The sequence below is a fragment of the Ciconia boyciana genome, chromosome 7 (assembly GCF_034638445.1).
Source record: "Ciconia boyciana chromosome 7, ASM3463844v1, whole genome shotgun sequence".
Classification (NCBI taxonomy): Eukaryota; Metazoa; Chordata; class Aves; order Ciconiiformes; family Ciconiidae; genus Ciconia; species Ciconia boyciana.
The window spans coordinates 34569642-34588069 of NC_132940.1; the positions used below are offsets into that span (position 1 = coordinate 34569642).

The 18428-nt window shown below is 37.4% G+C and overlaps 1 protein-coding gene across 3 annotated transcripts in view; it reads left to right on the forward strand.

Annotated features, from left to right (window-relative positions):
* Nucleotides 1-18428, forward strand: part of PLA2G4A (phospholipase A2 group IVA) — an 84924-nt gene that overhangs the window by 35609 nt on the left and 30887 nt on the right. For 2 of the 3 annotated variants that reach the window (XM_072867514.1, XM_072867513.1), the window contains exons 5-8: nucleotides 4561-4709; nucleotides 8327-8440; nucleotides 11690-11727; nucleotides 13925-14066. In XM_072867514.1, coding sequence (XP_072723615.1) covers nucleotides 4561-4709; nucleotides 8327-8440; nucleotides 11690-11727; nucleotides 13925-14066 — 443 coding nt within the window. Of the gene's footprint in view, nucleotides 1-4560; nucleotides 4710-8326; nucleotides 8441-8726; nucleotides 8837-11689; nucleotides 11728-13924; nucleotides 14067-18428 lie in introns of those variants that run through there. The other variant, XM_072867515.1, reaches the window with a different exon arrangement.

Genomic DNA, 18428 nt, shown 5'->3' on the forward strand with positions numbered 1-18428 from the left:
TAAACATGGTACCTGGAGATCATGGGTCCAAAAAACCTGGATCCAGATTTACTTTCTATAATGGTGATGCATATATTACCTGAAATGAAAGTTAATATAGTTTTATTTGATATCCATTGTGATCACAAGTGTTTATGACATGCTGATGTGGAAAAAAAAGACAAATTCTTATGGTGCAGAATTTTTTTGTAGCGAACCAGATTTTGGAATACTTCAGGAACTTTGCATTTCTTTTAACTTTTGATGGACAAATGTGATAAATTTCAAGGTATGATGGTAGTGGCTTCATCCGTGGTATTTTATATTTGATCAGGCTTTCTATAGTTTCTTTATGTCTATTATGCTATTGAAATAATTGAAATTGGAGTGACTGAAATATGAATTATACATCTGAAATATTAATTATATTAATATGGGGGCCTGATGACAGTCATCTCACCAAATTAGTAACATAAGATCAAATGGTTTCCAGTCATTGTAGAAAATTTTACAGGTTACTTTAATAGACAGATTGCTTAAAGCATTACTCATTTTTAATGTGAAAATAATTGATCCTAATTACTGTCCGTTGTGTGTTTCACTTCATGATTCATAATGTAATTCAGAGATAGAATTCTATAGCAATTACTTAACCAGGAGATAAATCAAACAAGGAAAAGTCATTGAACCCTTACTTCCTACCTCTCAGCCATTTCTTAAGCCAGTGTGTTTAAAAGTAACACTTTAGATGCCGACTCTTGCTTTTGTTATTGGATATCTGTCTTCAACCCCTGGAGATTTGGTGGATGCTGTAAATCTTACAAAAGGATTATTATGAACATTTTGTTAATTACTTTTATAATTCATCTAGCTATAAGCTGCTAATTGCAGGACCCTCTGTTAGTTCCGTTGACATCAATACTGAAACTCTTATTTTTAGTGTAAAGGTGGGGTTTTAGATACACTTGTACTTAATTGTCAGTTCATATTAATTTTTTCCTGAGAAATACTAATGGAGTCTGGTCCCTCTATTCCAGAGCGTTATCTATGCCTTTATGTATGAAGCTTTTTGACACTGGGAGAAGTATGATGTTTTAGTTGCATGCATATGTTGAGGCACTTACTGTAAAGAGTCAGAGTGCCAGGAAGAGAGGAATATGGAATCATACCATACAGTCACTGTCTTATGGTAGTGCATGTGTCCATTTGCAAACCTTCCAAGTTTTCCATTTGCAAACCTTTCAAACTTTACCTGCATTAAAAAGTTGAGATGCACTGCAGATAGCTAGCCCACAAATTATGGAAAAGTCATGCGAGAATGCTTGTGCAAAGAATAGCCCAGAGCCTAGCTGAGCTAAATAGAAACTTCATTTTCTTCAGAAGTGTCCTGAGGAAGAAGTACAAATTCTTACATGTTGCTTCTTTTGAAAAGTCTGTGGTCAGTATTTCAAGTAGGCTGCTAAAATAAAAGAGCAATTCCATGACAGTGTTGTCCCTACATAGATAATTCTCTTGTACTGATTACACTCACAAAATGTCAGCTTTTGACCCATAAACCATTTCATAAAGATGCTTCCTTTTAAAATAAAAATATAAATAACAGCAGTGATCAAGCTACTTTTCACTTACATTTTCAGATTAGTTTTTTTGAAAAACATACCTGGCAACTCAACTAACAAAAACACAAACAGGAATAAATACATCCATGCAAAATGATACACACTCTGTCTGTTTTATCTGCGTTTGATAACTTTAATGTTTTGAAATACATTAAGTAAATACTTTTGTGTTACTTGCCAGATTGCTGGTAGGTAGATTTTGGTCCCCAACCAATAATAAGGAGTAAGATTTTGATTACTATAGTATAGCTTATAGCAGTATCTTAATCAGAGCACACAGTCTTCCAGTATTTTTCCTCTTCATCTGAAGAAGGAAGTTATAAAAGAATAGATTTTCATTTTCTTAACTGAATTAGCACAAAATAAACTTTCAAACATGAAAGGGCAGATGATTAACTCTTTGCCTCAGGTTAAAAAAGATAATAAAGGCAGGGAGTGAGGGGGCGGCTTGGCAATACTGAGTTATGAAGACTGATTTTTCTAAGTTTAGTTGTTCTGTGCTTTGGCTTTAGTTTCTGTTTCAACATTTATTTAGAGTCTGTCTGATAGGAAGTTAGTAATGGCATCTGTATGCCAGCTGTGCAGTGGTATGGGGTTTCCACATGCTTTGGGATTTTGAATACAGATAATAAACCATTTGCTGTTTGTGTTTAAAAGAAAAAATTAGGGTTTTGTAACTTAGAGCTGATCACATAATCACATAAAAAAATTGAACGGAAAGGGAAGCACTGATGTTTTGCCCAGAACGCTGTTCAAGCACTAGTATTTTGGTTAAAAACCAAGCTTTTGTAGGCAAGTTCAGTCTCTTGGCAGAGCAAGTCTGTAGAGTTTATTGCCAAAGTAGTGCTTGATGTCCCGACTTACAAGATGAGATCTTGTCACTTATGGTTTCGGTAGATATTTTGCTGTTTAGTTTCAAGGGGCCTTGATTCCTTTCTTTCTGGCACAATTTTGTGTAGTAATTCAAGGGAGGTAATGTATTCAATAAGAGTTGGGAATTAGTTGCATCTGCCAGTGAGAAAACAGATTTAAAAAACACTTGGGGTGGATCCCCCTGTTCTCCCGACTTTAAATAAGAGACAAGATCAGACATAAATTCTTAGGAGCTAATAAAGATTGCTATTTAAAGGCTTTCCACACTGATCCCCAACTTTAAATAGCTACTTGTTAACTATACAGGTAGTAGTGTGACCTGCCAAATCATAGCAATTAGCTAAGCCCTACAGATATGGAGCACAGTGTAAAACTCCCTAAGAAGTTCTGGGGAGTGTTGTAGCAGTCCAAGGAAATTCTCACACAGTGAAATCTTGGAATCACAAAGTCTATTTACATACAAAATTTTAATTGAGGGAGCCTGAGTGTAGGAGAAGGTTTGTTTACAGTCCCTAAAGTTTCCCTAGCTAGATGAATACTTAATTCAAAGCATGACCCTTGTGTATTATTCTGCATCTCTAGAGATACTTGAAGTAATTTGTGGGTAAGTTCAGTATCTTTTATGTTTGGCAATGGCATCAGAAGGCGCGTTAGGTCTGGCTGATGTTCGCCACTAGAATTGCTGGGAGGCCAAACATTTTGAGTTTTGGTTCCGTTCTGCCCTGGTACACATACAGAACCTCCTGAGTGGTTTCAAAAAGCCTTTTTTTGGTTGTTTGGTTGTTTTTTTCCAAAAGATGATTGATTCCCATTTGAAAGTATCAAGCTTTTTTGTTTTGGTCTTTTCTTCCTTCTCCCACCTGAAGTGACCATGTTAGTCTGGGCCTCAGTAATGCCACTAATAAAGTTTTATTGAAATCCCAGAGTCTCTAAAAACATTTGGCTTTGTTGAAAGAAGTATCTTTAGACTTAAAATGTGTACAAGGAGGAATGTTCAGGCCTGTTTTACTTAGTAATGGGTTTTAATCTCTTTCAAAAAGAGACCTTTAAGGCAAGGATTCTTGTTTATGGTGGGTATTCTATTTGCTTGAAAATGTTTCACTAAAGCAGAGGACAAACTTTGAAGAGAGGATGCTGGAAAGTTGTGCACGTTTTACCACAGCAGAGCAGGTGGCTTTTCGTGATCACCAAAACCATAGAAATAACTTCTCATGCTTTCCTGTGAAGCATGTGAGCAATGTTTTAGAGAAATCTGCCTTGGCCCAATTTGACAGAAAAAAAGTCTCATTGGACAGAAAAAAATTACATGCTTTAACCGATTGGAAAGGTAGGATTTTTAGGGCTGCCAACAATGCATTCTTTGCTCTCAGGAATGGCTGTTAGACATATTAGATGAGTTTTGTCAATGTTCATTTTTCTCTCACTGATAATTCTGATTAGCTATAGTTGGCATATATTTCTATATTTTCAGTTAGTATTCTGCGCAGTTGTTATTCAAATATACTATGTAAATAAGATCTTGATTCTGTGGTGACCTCCACAAAGCTCTGGTGATTGCAGTGGCTTCAGATTTGAACAGCTCTCCTTATGCCATGTTTAGCAGTACGTAAGTGGCTTGACTGATTTCCTTTGTGATTGCCAAACCAGCAAAGGTGAAAGAGGATCCAAAACTGTATACCAAGCTGCTTGTTATTGTTATTAACTGAAGACTGTTTTTGTGGAATATTTACTTCTGTGACACAAGCCAAAGTAATTAAAGGCTAGAAAGAGAAGAAGGGGTAAGAGCTTTTAAAAATAATTACCACTGCCTGGTAGAAGTATACATATTTCCAATAAACTTGAATTAGTTCCAGTGCCATTCTGTTTGTCAAGGCTTTTCTCCTCCCCTCTTAAAAGCATAGTGTCTGTTTCTTTTTGGGAGATTGTTAATATCATTGTGTCATTCATGTCATTATATTCATGTAATTTATGTAGTTGAATATTTTTGTGTCATAGACCATGAGGTCATATATGGTTTAACATAATCGTATTGATTTTTACAACCCAAATTTTAGTTTTATCTAACTTGAACATTGGTTTTGCTCTGTAGTTGACACTCCAGATCCCTATGTGGAGTTGTTCATCCCATCCGCCCCTGATTGCAGGAAGAGAACAAAACATTTCAATAATGATGTGAATCCCGTGTGGAATGAGACCTTTGAGTTCATTTTGGACCCCAACCAAGAGAATGTTCTTGAGGTAAATCGCATGGCTGAGCTGCATCTGTGAAAATGGAAGTTGTATAATGTCTGGAAGAGTAAAATAACAGTAGGTTGTATGTGTATAGCATCTGTTGTCTCAAGATTTCAACTTTTTTTTAAACACTAAAGGCTGGTTTTTGCCCTTAGGCATGGTGCTAAGCAAGAGGTGTTGTATAAGTTGTATTTTTCAAGGAGTAGCCTTCAGAGTCATTGTGAGATATGCCTCTGAGTCATCTCTCACTCTGCTCCTGAGGGCTAGTAGCTTACTATTCACATCAGCCATAAATTATTTTCTCCCTGCTTCCTACACTGATTCAACTATTATGGACAGTGAATAGCTGGTGGTAAAGTCAAGTGTCTGCCCATTCGTGCTTCTCCCTGAGGAGAGAGAAAGCAGAAGCATGGTTCTGCTTTGTCCTCTATGCCTGGAGCCAAGGGCTGAATAGCCCACCCAGTGATGTTTTGGGTACTCTTATTCCATGTGCAGGCTTGTTGACTAAGCCACTATTAAGTTTCAGTATGTTAAGGCTTTCCGGGTTGTGTACAAAAGGTGCGTGTAACTATTTTATAAGTGGGCATGGCAAGCATTTAAGGTTATCTATAGTCCTTTGTTAGCTTGGTTCTTCCTAGAGGATGGGCCTAATATGTGAAGTCTTCTGACCCAAGCTTACAGAGTTTCAGTCTAAATTGGCCAACTGGGACAGAGGCTAAAGCCTGTGAAGCTTTTCATTGAGCTAGTAACCATAATCTCTTGGGGCTAAACTGTTCAAGATCTGAAAATTGAATTCTGCTTCCTACAAGGCTTCCTGTGTTCCTGGGGAGAGGGGCAGGTTCTACAGACTGGGGAGGAAGAATCCCATGATAGGCTCAATGGAGCATGAAGAACTATCATATGCATCCTGCACAAGAGACAACAATACTAGGGAATTCAAAATAACTTCACTACAGCTTTGCAGAAAGCAGATTACCCAAAATAGCTTCCACAAGCTGGTCAGGTGCAACAGTCACCTGAGTGGATTCTTACTAAATGTTTTGGTCGTAGATGGGCAACCTGGCCATGCGAAACTTGAGAAAAGTTTGAAATCTCTAACTGAGTTCTTGCTTTCTAATAACAAGTCAGGCAAATAGATATCAGGAATTAGAAAGAGGAATGGAGTGATTTCTTCATGAGAAAGCATTTATGGAAATAGGAAGAAGAAAAGAAGAACTTGGGTTCATCAGCCTGCCTTTGTTGCAGTATGGGAAATAAAAATTATTTCAATTTTGTCTGATAAAGCCTTTGTGGATTCTAACAAGAAGTCCTGGGGAAGAGAGTTTTACCTCTCTCTTTGCAGATCCTGTGCTTTTTTGGAAGATCTGCAGGAGCTACAGCTGGCTAAATAATTGATGTGATCTATAGTAGCTCTCATGATCTTCAAAAGATGAGTGGAATGCTAAACTGAGGAATAGCAAATAATGGTTAAAATATAGTCCCTTGGTTTTACTGGCATTGTATAAAGACTGGGTCAGATTCTGCTTGTAGTTACACTTAGGCAGCTTCCCTAGTAATATATGAATTTGTTGAGTACAAAATTTCGTTCAAGGATTTTTAAAGGATAAATTATTAAAGTCACAAACAGCAGCACCCAATGGCTTACCTGCTACCTTCTTGGGAACAGTACCACATCTTATACTCTGTATCTTTATGCATTTTGATGTGAAGAAGTTGAGATGCTGGCAAGCCATTAATTTCTTACTGTTACATGATCTCAGATATCGTTGACCATGTGAAGGCCTGGGTCATTCGCTTCCTTCTGTGGTAATAATGTGACTAGCTCATTTTCCACCAGGGGGAGGACCCCTAGTTACTAAAACATCTTTTGTAATTTGGCTAACATTTTGTAAGGTGCTTCTCAGTTTTTAGCATGCTTTTATGCAGTTGTTATAAAGTACAGGATTTTGTGAGCTGGCACACTGTTGATTTCCAGCACAGTACGGCCATAGCATACTGCCAGGTTCTGCAAGTCTCTGTCTCCTGTAACAGAGCACAACAAGATTGATTGATTAGAAGTAGAACTTGGAAATGTATGTTTACAATAACTAAAGGCTGTTGCTGGTTTCTGAGACACATGCTATAAAATTCCATTAAAGTTGCCTGCAAAGAGCCAGTGATACCATGTAATAATGGTTAATTGTGGACTTGGTTGATATGTATATTTGCATACACATATATGTGTTGTTTACGGTAAACATTCTCTTCACCATGAAAGGTATAGTCTTTGGGTTAAAACTGATGTTTGCGTTCTGCCATTGTTCTACACACACGCAGTGCCTGGCAGAGCTTTTGGATTCTGCATGGATTGCAGTGTCAAAATTAAAATTTGTGAAACCACCTCCCCACCCAAAACCTCATTGTGAATTCCCGAGCTCACACAGACTCCACAATCCTCTCGACTCCTCAGATTATTTTAATAAAAATCTTTAACTCTATCCCAAGTGCAGTTTTTACTCTGAAGTGTTAGAAGCTCTCCAAAATCCCATTAAGAAGTTTTTGCTATTGCTATTAGTTTTAAAAGGCAGCCCTCAGAGATTACAGCAATGGGCATAAAGTTCTGCAAGGAAACAGAAGAATGTAGATGCCATTAAAATAATTAGTTCTGTCCTAAAATACAGTTCATCATTTCAAAGGGTTGCTTGAGGCACAGGAAGAAGGTTCTTTATAGCTGAGAAGAGGCTGAACCCAGATGTAGCAACTAGTTATTCAAGTGATTGTATCTTGATTCCATTTGTTTTATGCAAAAGATATGGTCCAAGCCGCAAACATCTGATATTCTAGAAGATACAGTTCCACAAAGTGGAAAAAAATCGTAAGCCAAATGAGTTTGGAGAACTCATTTAATAGAAACCATGTAAATGGTAATTAGAAGTTCTTTCTGAACATCTTACTTTAGAACTTGGAAGGCTGCCACTGAGAAAAAAGACTGCTAGATGTAGACCCACATGGATTAGAGCAAAAGCATTGAACAGTGTTCTGTGGTATCCACGTACATCTTTGCATAGTATCGCATTTTGAAAAGGTATATGCTCTGACATGGAGAATATGAGAAGAGACTGGAAGATCTGACTGGATACAGAGAAAAGCTTTGTTTAATTTGGAATGCTGCTCATTTTGCCAAGTCATTGCTATAAAAATCTTGGTCCGTAGATACAAGGCTAGGATGTATGGATTCTATCTTCACTGAAATGTTTTTTGGTGTATTTAAAACTAGATTAGTTTCTCCATAGAGAATTTTTACTAGCTGGAAATTTGAAGTAATTGTATATTTTATATGTATAATTTGAAGTTATTATGTACCTTAGAAAGATGGTGAGATTTACTGGCAAAGGTGCTCAGATGAAATACGCTTTGTAAATGATACTGTCGTACTCATGCAGCTGAATGCCTTGAAGGTGCCACCTACACTATACATGAGCTTAGCCTGTTTTAAAAGAACATGTCTGTTGGCATTGGATGTAGACTGGGTTGGGTTCTATTCTTTTTCCATATAATTTTTTTTTTTTACTTTAGGAATAGGCTGTATGGAATTAAAAAGGGATTTATTGAAGTAGAATTGAATACCCATGTATCTTTTCTAGGTTACTTTGATGGATGCCAACTACGTTATGGATGAGACTCTTGGTACATCCACATTTCCTATATCTTCTCTGAAACTGGGAGAGAAGAAGGAGGTCCAGTTAACTTTCAATGATGTAAGTTGCAACATCCGTAGCTTTGCCTGTGTTGGTGCAGCTTTGAACATGATGGAAAGTTCTTAAAAGAGCACCTGAACTGAGACCTAAACTATTGTGTAGACCAGGACGTACCACGTTTCAGTCCTTTATCAAGTGTCTGAATTTTATCTGTGCCACATTCTGGTTAGATAAAGCTTCTTCACAAATCAATCAAGGACAGTGCTTATAAAGGCTAAGTGGTGTGCCCTAAGGACTCTCACTGAGTCTGATGTTACTCAGAGTATTCCCTCAGTCACTTTGTTGAAGCATAAGAAAAACATTTGGCCTGCTCTTGATACTCATCAGAAGTACATGTTCCTAGATGAAAGGAAATCCAAGACTATTTCTGATCCCATCAGTCTGCCTCAGTACTAGGTATGTATGTGTTTTCTTAATATAGAGCTAAGTTTTGAATTCAGGAAGGGATTAGAATATATCATGGAGGGGGTAAGGGTGGCAGCCTTTCAGTCAGGAAATAGCTGAATATGTGGGGGCACCAGAGAGGGTATCTCAGGTGAGGATTGTTCTCTTCATACCCTGTTCTGAAGCTCGTTTACTAAGCATTCACTGTTATCCACGGTTAAACACAGAGTACTGGCCTAAAGGCACTGTATTTATCTTTGTACAGTCCTGCTGAGAGGAGAATTAAGCAGTGCCACTTGAATGCCTTAGTGTCCCTTCTGAGAGAATCCTCTTTAAAAGTCTAGTTTCAAACTTTCGCTTGCTAAAGCAGTTTCTGCACGACTTGCTTCAATTTAGTTTAATGATCTTTGTTAGCATGAGAGGTTACGCAGATTTTGCTGGTCAATGTATTACCTCTCCTACTGATGCCTGTGGCTTCCGGAAAACTAACAGAAATGCCTGTGGTTTCCGGAAAGCTAACAGAAATTCTTTTATTATTATATGTTTCACTTTCAATAAATGGCTTGTTGTAACACAGCCCTAGTTAACACGCAATAATGCATTAATGTGAACGCTCTAAAAAAAAAAAGACAAGTCCCAATTGGATTATTCTCTTTAAACACGTATACAAAACAGATGGAGTCAGTTTAACAGGGATTGTCTGCCTGCACGGTAACTCCTGGAAACTGTTGTTAAATCTGTGTGTAATTGAGCTTGTTCTGCACGTATTAAAATATTGTCATTTATTAGAGTAACATATCACAGGCCATTCTGAACATAATTCAGTACTTGTAGTTATATCCATCACATCTGGTTATCTTTTTTTATACATATATATATATATATATAGTATGTATGTACTATATGTATAAATACTGTCTGCATTTCTGTTCTGGGCTATGGTTTATTATATGATCAGAGGTCTTGATTTGTGACTGCTCTGCTGTTTTCCATGTGATATAACTTTAAAAGTGTGGTTACAGCAAATAACTAGTTACGGCCTATTTATTGGAAATTGGAGAGTTTCATATGTAAGATTTAGCATTTAGTTAGGCATAGCCTTAGGGCAGTTGGAATTTTGATACCCTCATTTTTTTTTCATTTTTTTTTTTTTTAAAGTTACTGCATTTTTTTTGACGTTTCTGCATATTTATTTTACTGAGTGCTTCAGTAACTTGGGCTTCCAGAGTGTGGGCTGACTGCAGATGTGTAGTTCTGCTAGGCACGAGGTAAGAAAGAGCTGATGAATAAATTTTGAAGACACAGTTTACAAAGCTCGTGCCAACCATATAAGGCCTTGCCACATTACAGATATTTTAAACTTCTCATTAGCACTCAGCAAAGCTTGGTAGAGTACATAGGGGAAAAAAATCAGTGAAAAAAGCCAAATAAGCTCTGAAATTTATAAGCAAGTGGTAAGGGAACATCAAGTCAGGTTGAGCCCAATGTAGACAATTTGTATATAAAACGTGTATTCCTGAGATTTCTGTGGCAGTCTGTATAAGGTATAGAGCATGGCATGCTATTTCTCTATTGGAACATTTCACTTCAAGGGTTTATTTAATACTGTGTGCATACATTTTTTTCAACCATTGGATCACTACATGGTTTCTGAAGTGCTTTCTAAATTAGTAATATCAGGTGCTGGAATAATGTAATTACTACCCTGTCTTTGAAGTATTTCCTTAAACGACTCTTTACTCTGTTTCTTCATGTCCTTCCTTTGTTATTTCTTCGCCTTTTTTTTTCTCCCACCACCCTGTTAATATGCCACCTCATTTACAATTCCCATTTCAGAGGGCAGGAGTGGAGTGCCAGGTTTTGCCTGGCCCATTGGCAGGTACACGGGATGTGGGAGGCCAGAGGCAGCTTTATACTTCCATGTCCTTAACTACTCTGTATAAGTGTCAAGCAAATGTTCAGTCTGAGGTGTTCTAGCCCCATTCCTAGCGATCACATACCACAAGCAAGGAGGATAATCTGTTTACAGCTAGAGGCAGAGTGAAACAAGACACTGTGTGTGAATTTGTTACACACCTACAAGGCTGTACCAGTGTGTCGGTGGCCATTGTGTATGAGAGAACTCGGGGAGATGTCCGTTCTGTCTTAGTTCTGTCTTAGTTCTGTCCGTTCTGTCTTAGTTCTAGCAACCTCTTAGTCTTGAATTTTGCCATTGGTGCAATTGGTCAGGTACTTCTATGTGGTCTGCAGGTGAAATCATTATGTAGTGACATTTATTAGTTTACTTGCATGTTTCAGAAACTTGTAAGCAATCACTCTTCCTGAGTGATAATTCAAACATGTTTAACTGTGGAAAGACATTTGGTGGCTCATGTGGAACACAGAGCAGTCATTCCCTTACAAGTCTTTGTTTCAGATACAAGTTGAGTATGAAGTTTACCCAGTGAACTGGGAAGCAAGTGGCAGATAGACTGTGGCTGGCAGTAGAAACAAAGGATCATAAGTGTGTGAAGACAATTAGATCCGTTCAGGCCAAAGATGAATAACACTGTCAAAAAGTGATTGTCAGTGGAAGAAAGCCAAGACAATGGGATCTGATGAATGAAAGCCAGGACCTAGCAGCACCTAGCAGCATTTTCAGCTGCATTCAGTGCTAGTGGTGTATTTTGGAATCACATTGTGTGCTTTAAAAAAAAAAGTTCCGTAGAAAAGAAAATCATTCATGTATTTCAGAAATGTCCTCCTTTTTAAAAAAAGTGATTTAAAGAAAAATTCTGACAGTAATAGTTAGTTTATGTTCCAGGTATGTTTGTGTTTTTTGCCCTCTGTAAGTGGTGTAACCATATATAAATATTTCTTGTTTAGGTCACAGAAATGACTTTGGAATTGTCTCTTGAAGTATGGTAAGTATCTCATATGTAAAAAAAAAAAAGGTGGAAAATGTATTAATAGCGAAGATATTTTTTATTTTACTCTGTTTGTTAGAATTTTCTTAAAAACATGTAAGGTAGAGTGCAAAAATTCCTTGTTTTAACATAGAAATACCAAGTACTGTAAAGTCAGGAGTTTTTAAAATTGAGGGTTGTTTTCACATTGTAATTCTATCATTGACTTAAACACTTTTACTAATAGGTGTGCCCTTTCCAAATATTTGCAGGAATGAGGCCATCATATATGGATTTCTCATCCTGGTTTATGTTAAGTGCTTTCCTTTTCAAGGGCTTTTTCTCTAATAAACTCATAGACATCAGGTTCAGCTGGTTATCCTCTTTATTTTACCTTCTGTGATAACTTTGCGTCTCACATTAACTTTCAGCATATATGGATACTGATTACAAAGCTGCCCCTGAAATGTATTTGAATGTTAATACCATGCAGTACTGAAGTAAAAGGTGGAGATCTCAGTAGGACCAGGATTTCACCATGTGTAAAGCTAAGCAGATGCCTACCCTTTTTTTTCCCCCCCTTTTTTTTTTTTCCTCTCTAGCAGTCTTTCTCCCTCTTTCTTAGCCTATCTAGGTGAAAATCACCTAGATTGAAATCACCAAAAATCACCTTGAGGTATAATCAGAAAAATATTTTTAAGTCTAAAAATGAATTACTGAGAACAAGGCATTTAAAGAGTCCTTTTTTGTCTGTAACTATAAATAGCAGTGCTGAGCACTGTAACTGTAAATGTAGAACTCTTTCATAATGACTCTGGAGACTGATAAACGTCCCCCGGGGATAATTTCTGCTCATCATTTTGTACTAGTAAAGATGCATACATGGGTGGTCCTTGAGACCACCCCTAAACCTTCCAGGGCTTGTGCATTACAAGTATTTCATATCTCTGACATTAAATGAACAGAAGATGCTTGCCTATGTCGTGCTGCTCTTAGGCAGTAGGCTTTGAATTATGTTAAACAAAAGGATCTGATCGAGTTCTGCTCTGTTATTCTCGGATGGCTGTGCAGATTTTGGATTCTGCGTGAACCTGTTGTTCATGGTATCATACATACCCTCATGGAACATTGCTTCTAGGCAGCCTTTTTCCCCCTTTTTCTTAAGAAGAAATCTAAGAAGACAATAAATCTGAAGAATTATTATCTGTGCCTGAATAGATCCATTTCAGAATTATATGTTTTTCATATAACTATATTTATAACTATATAACTATTCATATAACATGTAACTAACATGTCAAAGTATCCACAGACATTTTTAGCTCATCTTTGTAAATACGGGAATTCAATGAGGCAGATACCAGGACAAATTTGTACACTCCTCCTCACTGCTGTCTGCTATAGGCACTGCTGTTGGGAGGTATTGTAGTTCTAACCCTTGGAATGACATACAGGCTCAGTGAGTTAACTAGTCCAAATGAGGTGACAGTTCAAATTGTTTATCCTGCCTTGATATCTGAAATGAGAAGTGGGAGCTGAAGTTGTAGCTTTTATTTAAGTACAGTATTGAGGTCCTTATGCAGCCCTACGTACATTTTTGATCACACAATGTGGGGAAAAAGCTAGAGAAAAAGGCTTTTTCCTGTGGCCAGCCAGTACAATTTGTGCTGAGATCCATACAGTTTTTGATTGTAAGACTGAATGCATACACAGTCAAAATTACCCTCTCCTCCCTTAACATGAACCTCTAACTTAAGAAAAGTATATATTAGTAGGAATGTATGAAAATTTTTCATTGCAGTTCTTTGTTCAGTGGATAAGCAGAGAATTCAAATTTCTAGACTGTAAATTTATAATTGTATGTGAGTGGTGAACTCACTTGCTATATTTTAATTTAGTTTTTTTTAAGACCACATAACACACCACTAGGAGCTGCATATTTTGTGTTTGGTGTTCACTAGTGTGTGAACAATGAGGTTTCTATATCAAATGCACATCTTAAAGACACAGCGTGCCATTGTTCTTTGGGTCCATCACTCCATGAAATCAACTGATGCAATTGTGTCACATGACTAATTATAGTTTTATTTTATTTTATTTCATCTTATGCAAGTTAATGAGGAATTTACTCTTACTTCCATTCATTTCCCTAAGTGATATTTTTAATTGTTTTGTATTATGCCTTTTGTTAAAGCCTGTCTGTTTTGCAAAATAGCTCTTCAACTGATCTCCGGTTCAGCATGGCTCTGTGTGATGAGGAGAAGAAATTTCGGCAACAGAGAAAAGACAATATCATGCACAGTATGAAATCATTTCTAGGAGAGGAAAACAGCAAGAACTTGACCACTTCCCGTGATGTAAGTTTGGAGAGTTCACATCAAGATTAGTATCACCTTTGGAGTCCTGCATTTGTCTCTCAAAGGAATGAATGAGACATGTGAGGTAGAAGGGTTCAATGTAAAGACAGATGGCAGAAGCAAAAAAATTTCTTTTTCCTCTATGCGCATACAATATTGGAATAATGGAGAATAATTTTTCTTGAGCTGTAAGTTTATAGATTAAAGTTTAAGGAGACAAAATCATGTGCCAAAATGAAGCTTCACTTAAATAAGATATGTCCATCATGTGCAAAAGGACAAGACTGCGTAAATGCCATTGTAGAGTAGAAATCAAAGCTTTACATTTGCGCTGGCACCTTAAACAAACTGCTGTAACTTTTATCTGGTTCTTTATTGTTTTAATCCTTAGCAGGCTGTGCCTGGGTTAAAATTGGGTAAAGGAGATAAATCCATGCTTTTCATTTTGCTCTGATTCTGAATTCCATGCTTTGTTAAGGTGTTGGTTCTGAGCTGAGATTGTCATCTGAAAAATGCCTAAAGGGCATGTGAAATATCTGCTGCACAAGAAGTGTGCGGTGGCTCTGGGCATGTGCCCAACTGCAGAATCTGCCCTTGCATGCTTGATATCCTGTGCTCTTAAAATGGCCTTGGCTATATGGCCTTTGTGTCTAAAGGATTAGGCAGGAAATGAGCTGCTTTAATGTTAGAGTCAGCTTAGGAATTATTTTCTTTCTTTCCTTTCTTCTTTTCCTTTAGCCCATTTTATAGGATTAGGATTATGAAGTTTATTTCTTAGAGAATGTGAGAAACTGCAGCTTTCATTGACTGGCTAATGCTCTGTACCAAGACAACAGAAAGTCAAGCCAACAGATCTAGATGGACTGATGGTGGTTTGAGTCACATCAAAGTGAAGAAGGGTGCCGAACCCTACAGATCTTTTCAGCGATTCTGTAAAACACTGCATTATTTTGAGTTAATTAAGGGTACACTTGGTACAGATCCACTTGTTTTGTAGTAGCTTTTCCATCCTCCTGTTTCTTCCTTGCTTGTTCCCTGTCCTGTTCTGCTCCCAGAATTGTGACAGGAAGACCATGTGTATGTTGGGGGTGTCAAGCAATGAACAGAGTCAGTGAATTAATCTGGGTGGATTAATTCATTTATATTGCTTCCTTTTGTGTGTTTTTAGTATAAGCAGAATGTGACAGTCTTTTGCAGAAACTGGAACCAACACTGAAGAATTCCTTTTAAATTTCTGTGAAGTTTTGAGCAGGTGGTAAATGTGTTGTTGTATACCTTTGAACTCTGTCTTGTATAATCAGATGTACTTGTATGAACATTCTGAGGAAGATGAAAGAATTTGACAAGTATCATACATATTTTATTTGTAGTGATATAAATTATGCATATTGTGAAGGAACATTTTCAAGGTTTTATAATTTTCAGTTCAGTTATTTTAATCTTAACACATGCAAATCTTATCAGAGTAGATATTTGTGAATGTGACATTGGTCTGATCTTCTACAGCAGAATAATAGCTTTCTCAGAAAGGATGCAGATATTCTGCGAAGATCCAGTTAGAACTGGAGTGATACTCAGTGCCTGTAGTATCAGTTCTGTGAAGGTGGTATGTGTGCATGAATTATTGTAAACACTAGGTAAGATTTCATATTCTTTTTGTCATCATCTTCCCTTGGTATCCCTCACAGTCTCAAATACTGAAATTTTATCAGTTAAGTTGCGTCTTCCAAGACTAGACAGTAATCCCTAATTGTAGGCTTATCAACCCTAGGAAGGACTGAGGTAATGTGATCCTCCCATTTTTCATATGCCAAGTGTGTATTTCTGAGCTGACTTGTCAGAATTTTTAGCTGCTTCTAGTGATGAAAAACCCTTTTTTGTTCAAATTAAAATATAGTTTTGTCCTTATAGCCTGTCATTTTTACTTTTATTGCTACAGATGGGAGATAGCAGGGGGATTTATAGGGTGTTTGTAGTCTTAACATAGCATCAGAATTTGGGAGACATAATGAGTATTCTTAGCAGCCTATGAGTCATTGTTTAATCTTAAACAAGTCACTTACTCAAAGTTCACCTAAGTTTCTTCATCTGTGAATAGCAACACGTGTGCCTTGCAGGAATACTATGAGACTTTAATACCTGTGAATTAATTATACATCCCTGGATGGGGAAGTGAGTACTTCCAAATTTCCTTACTTAATCTTGGGGCACATTCTGAAAACACAGAAGATGAGATTTCTCGTATCTATGTTATTGTTCAGTTTATTTTTATAATTTTTGTTGCTTTAAACAATTTTCTAAAAATACCATAATCAATTAAAGAAAGCATATAGTTCTCTAACACTGGATTTGCAGAACAATTTTTTAATAATCATTTGTGTACCCCATGGCAATTTTTTTCCACCCCAGGTATTCTTGTCCAGTTTTTATGCACTGTGTTTCCAGGGCATCTGGATAAAACCATCTACACCACCATTCCCAAAATAAGATTTAAAATGTTTTAGCTTTTTTTGCCAGATTACTGGAAAATATGATTAAGATCATCTTTTTCAGAGCTCACTTTTCTTAAAACATATCTTGTTTCCCAAATCCTTTTCATTTTCATGCCCAATTTGGTGATTATGCAATCAGCACTTGCTGAGATGAGGTGCCCATTGACTGAAGTGGAACTGTATGGTGCTGAGCTTGTCCACACAGTACAGTGCCCCATGGATCCTAGGAACAGTACAGACGTATTCACAAAACACTTCATCTGTATTGTTAAATCCTGTTCAGTGGAGTTTGTTTGGATGATATCTAAGCTGGTTTGCTCAAAACTAGCTTGGGTCCCTCAGCATTATGCCGTGCATAGAAACAATAGGAAAAAGAAAGCCATGCTGGCATGGCCTTTTCCTTGTTCAGAAGTGGGCACAACCATATAGAATTGAGTGTGGCAGTGTGGCCAGGGATTAAAGCAATGGGCTTTTGTCTCCAAGACTTTTGAATTCAGTTCACATTTTTGCCATTGACTCACCGCATCACTTTCTTGTGAGTCACTTACCCTTTTGCTCTAAGTTTACTAATCTGCTTGAATGGGTTTGGTACCTCTGCACTGGTTTTACTGATTATGTACAAAGGACCTCAGGTTCAGAGTGCCTCGAAGAGTAGAGTGCGTTAGCCCCAGCCTGTGTACATGGTGAAGCGTACATGCCTTGGCATCCTGTCTTTTCTCCATTCTTTCTCTATCGTGAGATGGCTTCTTGGTTATTTTCCCTTTGTACTCTGTCTGCAGCTACTTCCCCCCTGCCTCTGCCCTGTTTATCCTAGAGGGTGACTTGTAAGATGGGTGTATGTAGTTTCAAATTCTACCATTTCTTGTCTTTAAACGTGTTGGAAACTAAATTGCAGCTAAAAAGCTGCTTTAACAAACCTACCTGCTTGGAAATGTAATCTACCTTCCTCTGCAAAGCAGGAAAGGGCTCTTAACCTTCATCACCTGACTTATGCCTACAAGTCAACTTGTATTCAGTTGGCTGAAATGAATGAATGTAAATGTGCAGTAGATGCTTCTCTTCAGTTATTTTTTCATCATTTAAAAGCTTTATTTACTGTGGGAAGCTTACTTAAGCTGCTGCCCTCTACTCTAGAGCTCCTTAGTTGAATTTCATTTCTGGAAATAAAGTAGGGGTTGCAACTCTTCGTACTTTGCTTTGGTATCAAGTGGAAATGAAGAGATACTATACATACACCTACTTCTCGGTATACCCACCCTCCCCCAGTACAGGAATCTATGATTCCCAGAATGCGTGTGGATTAAGTATCCAAGAAGCATTTGTTGTCAGGATGCTAGTGACTCTTCTTGACATTTTGTTCATCCTCCTTACAGATTTCTCTGCATCCTGAAGAAAACTCAGATTTTCCCTTGTGCTCATGCCACTGCACTGATTAATAGATTTGTTGAATAATGGTGCTTTGGAAGTGTTCTCACATACTTTTTCCAGGCTTGCACCTGCAAACCACTGTCTTCATCCTGTTGGGATTTGTCTGTGTAGGTTAATTAGGTAGTGTTTGTAAAGAGCTTTCAAAGCCTAAGGTACATTATTACATTTGTGATTAGTAATACGGCTCTTCTGTTCAAAGCAACTGCTCCGTTATTGGGGTGTTGGCTTAACAAAACAGGCATGTCCTAAATCTTTACCTTTGTTTTGTCATTTTTTGATAGATAGCTATCTGTGGACGTGCATGATGAATGCTGATGCCAGTAAATACCTGTGGTTTCTATTACTAAAGCTTAACACTTATGAAGATAATCAAATAATCTTACTGCATCAAGAATAAGCAGTTTTTGTGGAACGGAAGCCTTGACAAATGTCTCAACATACT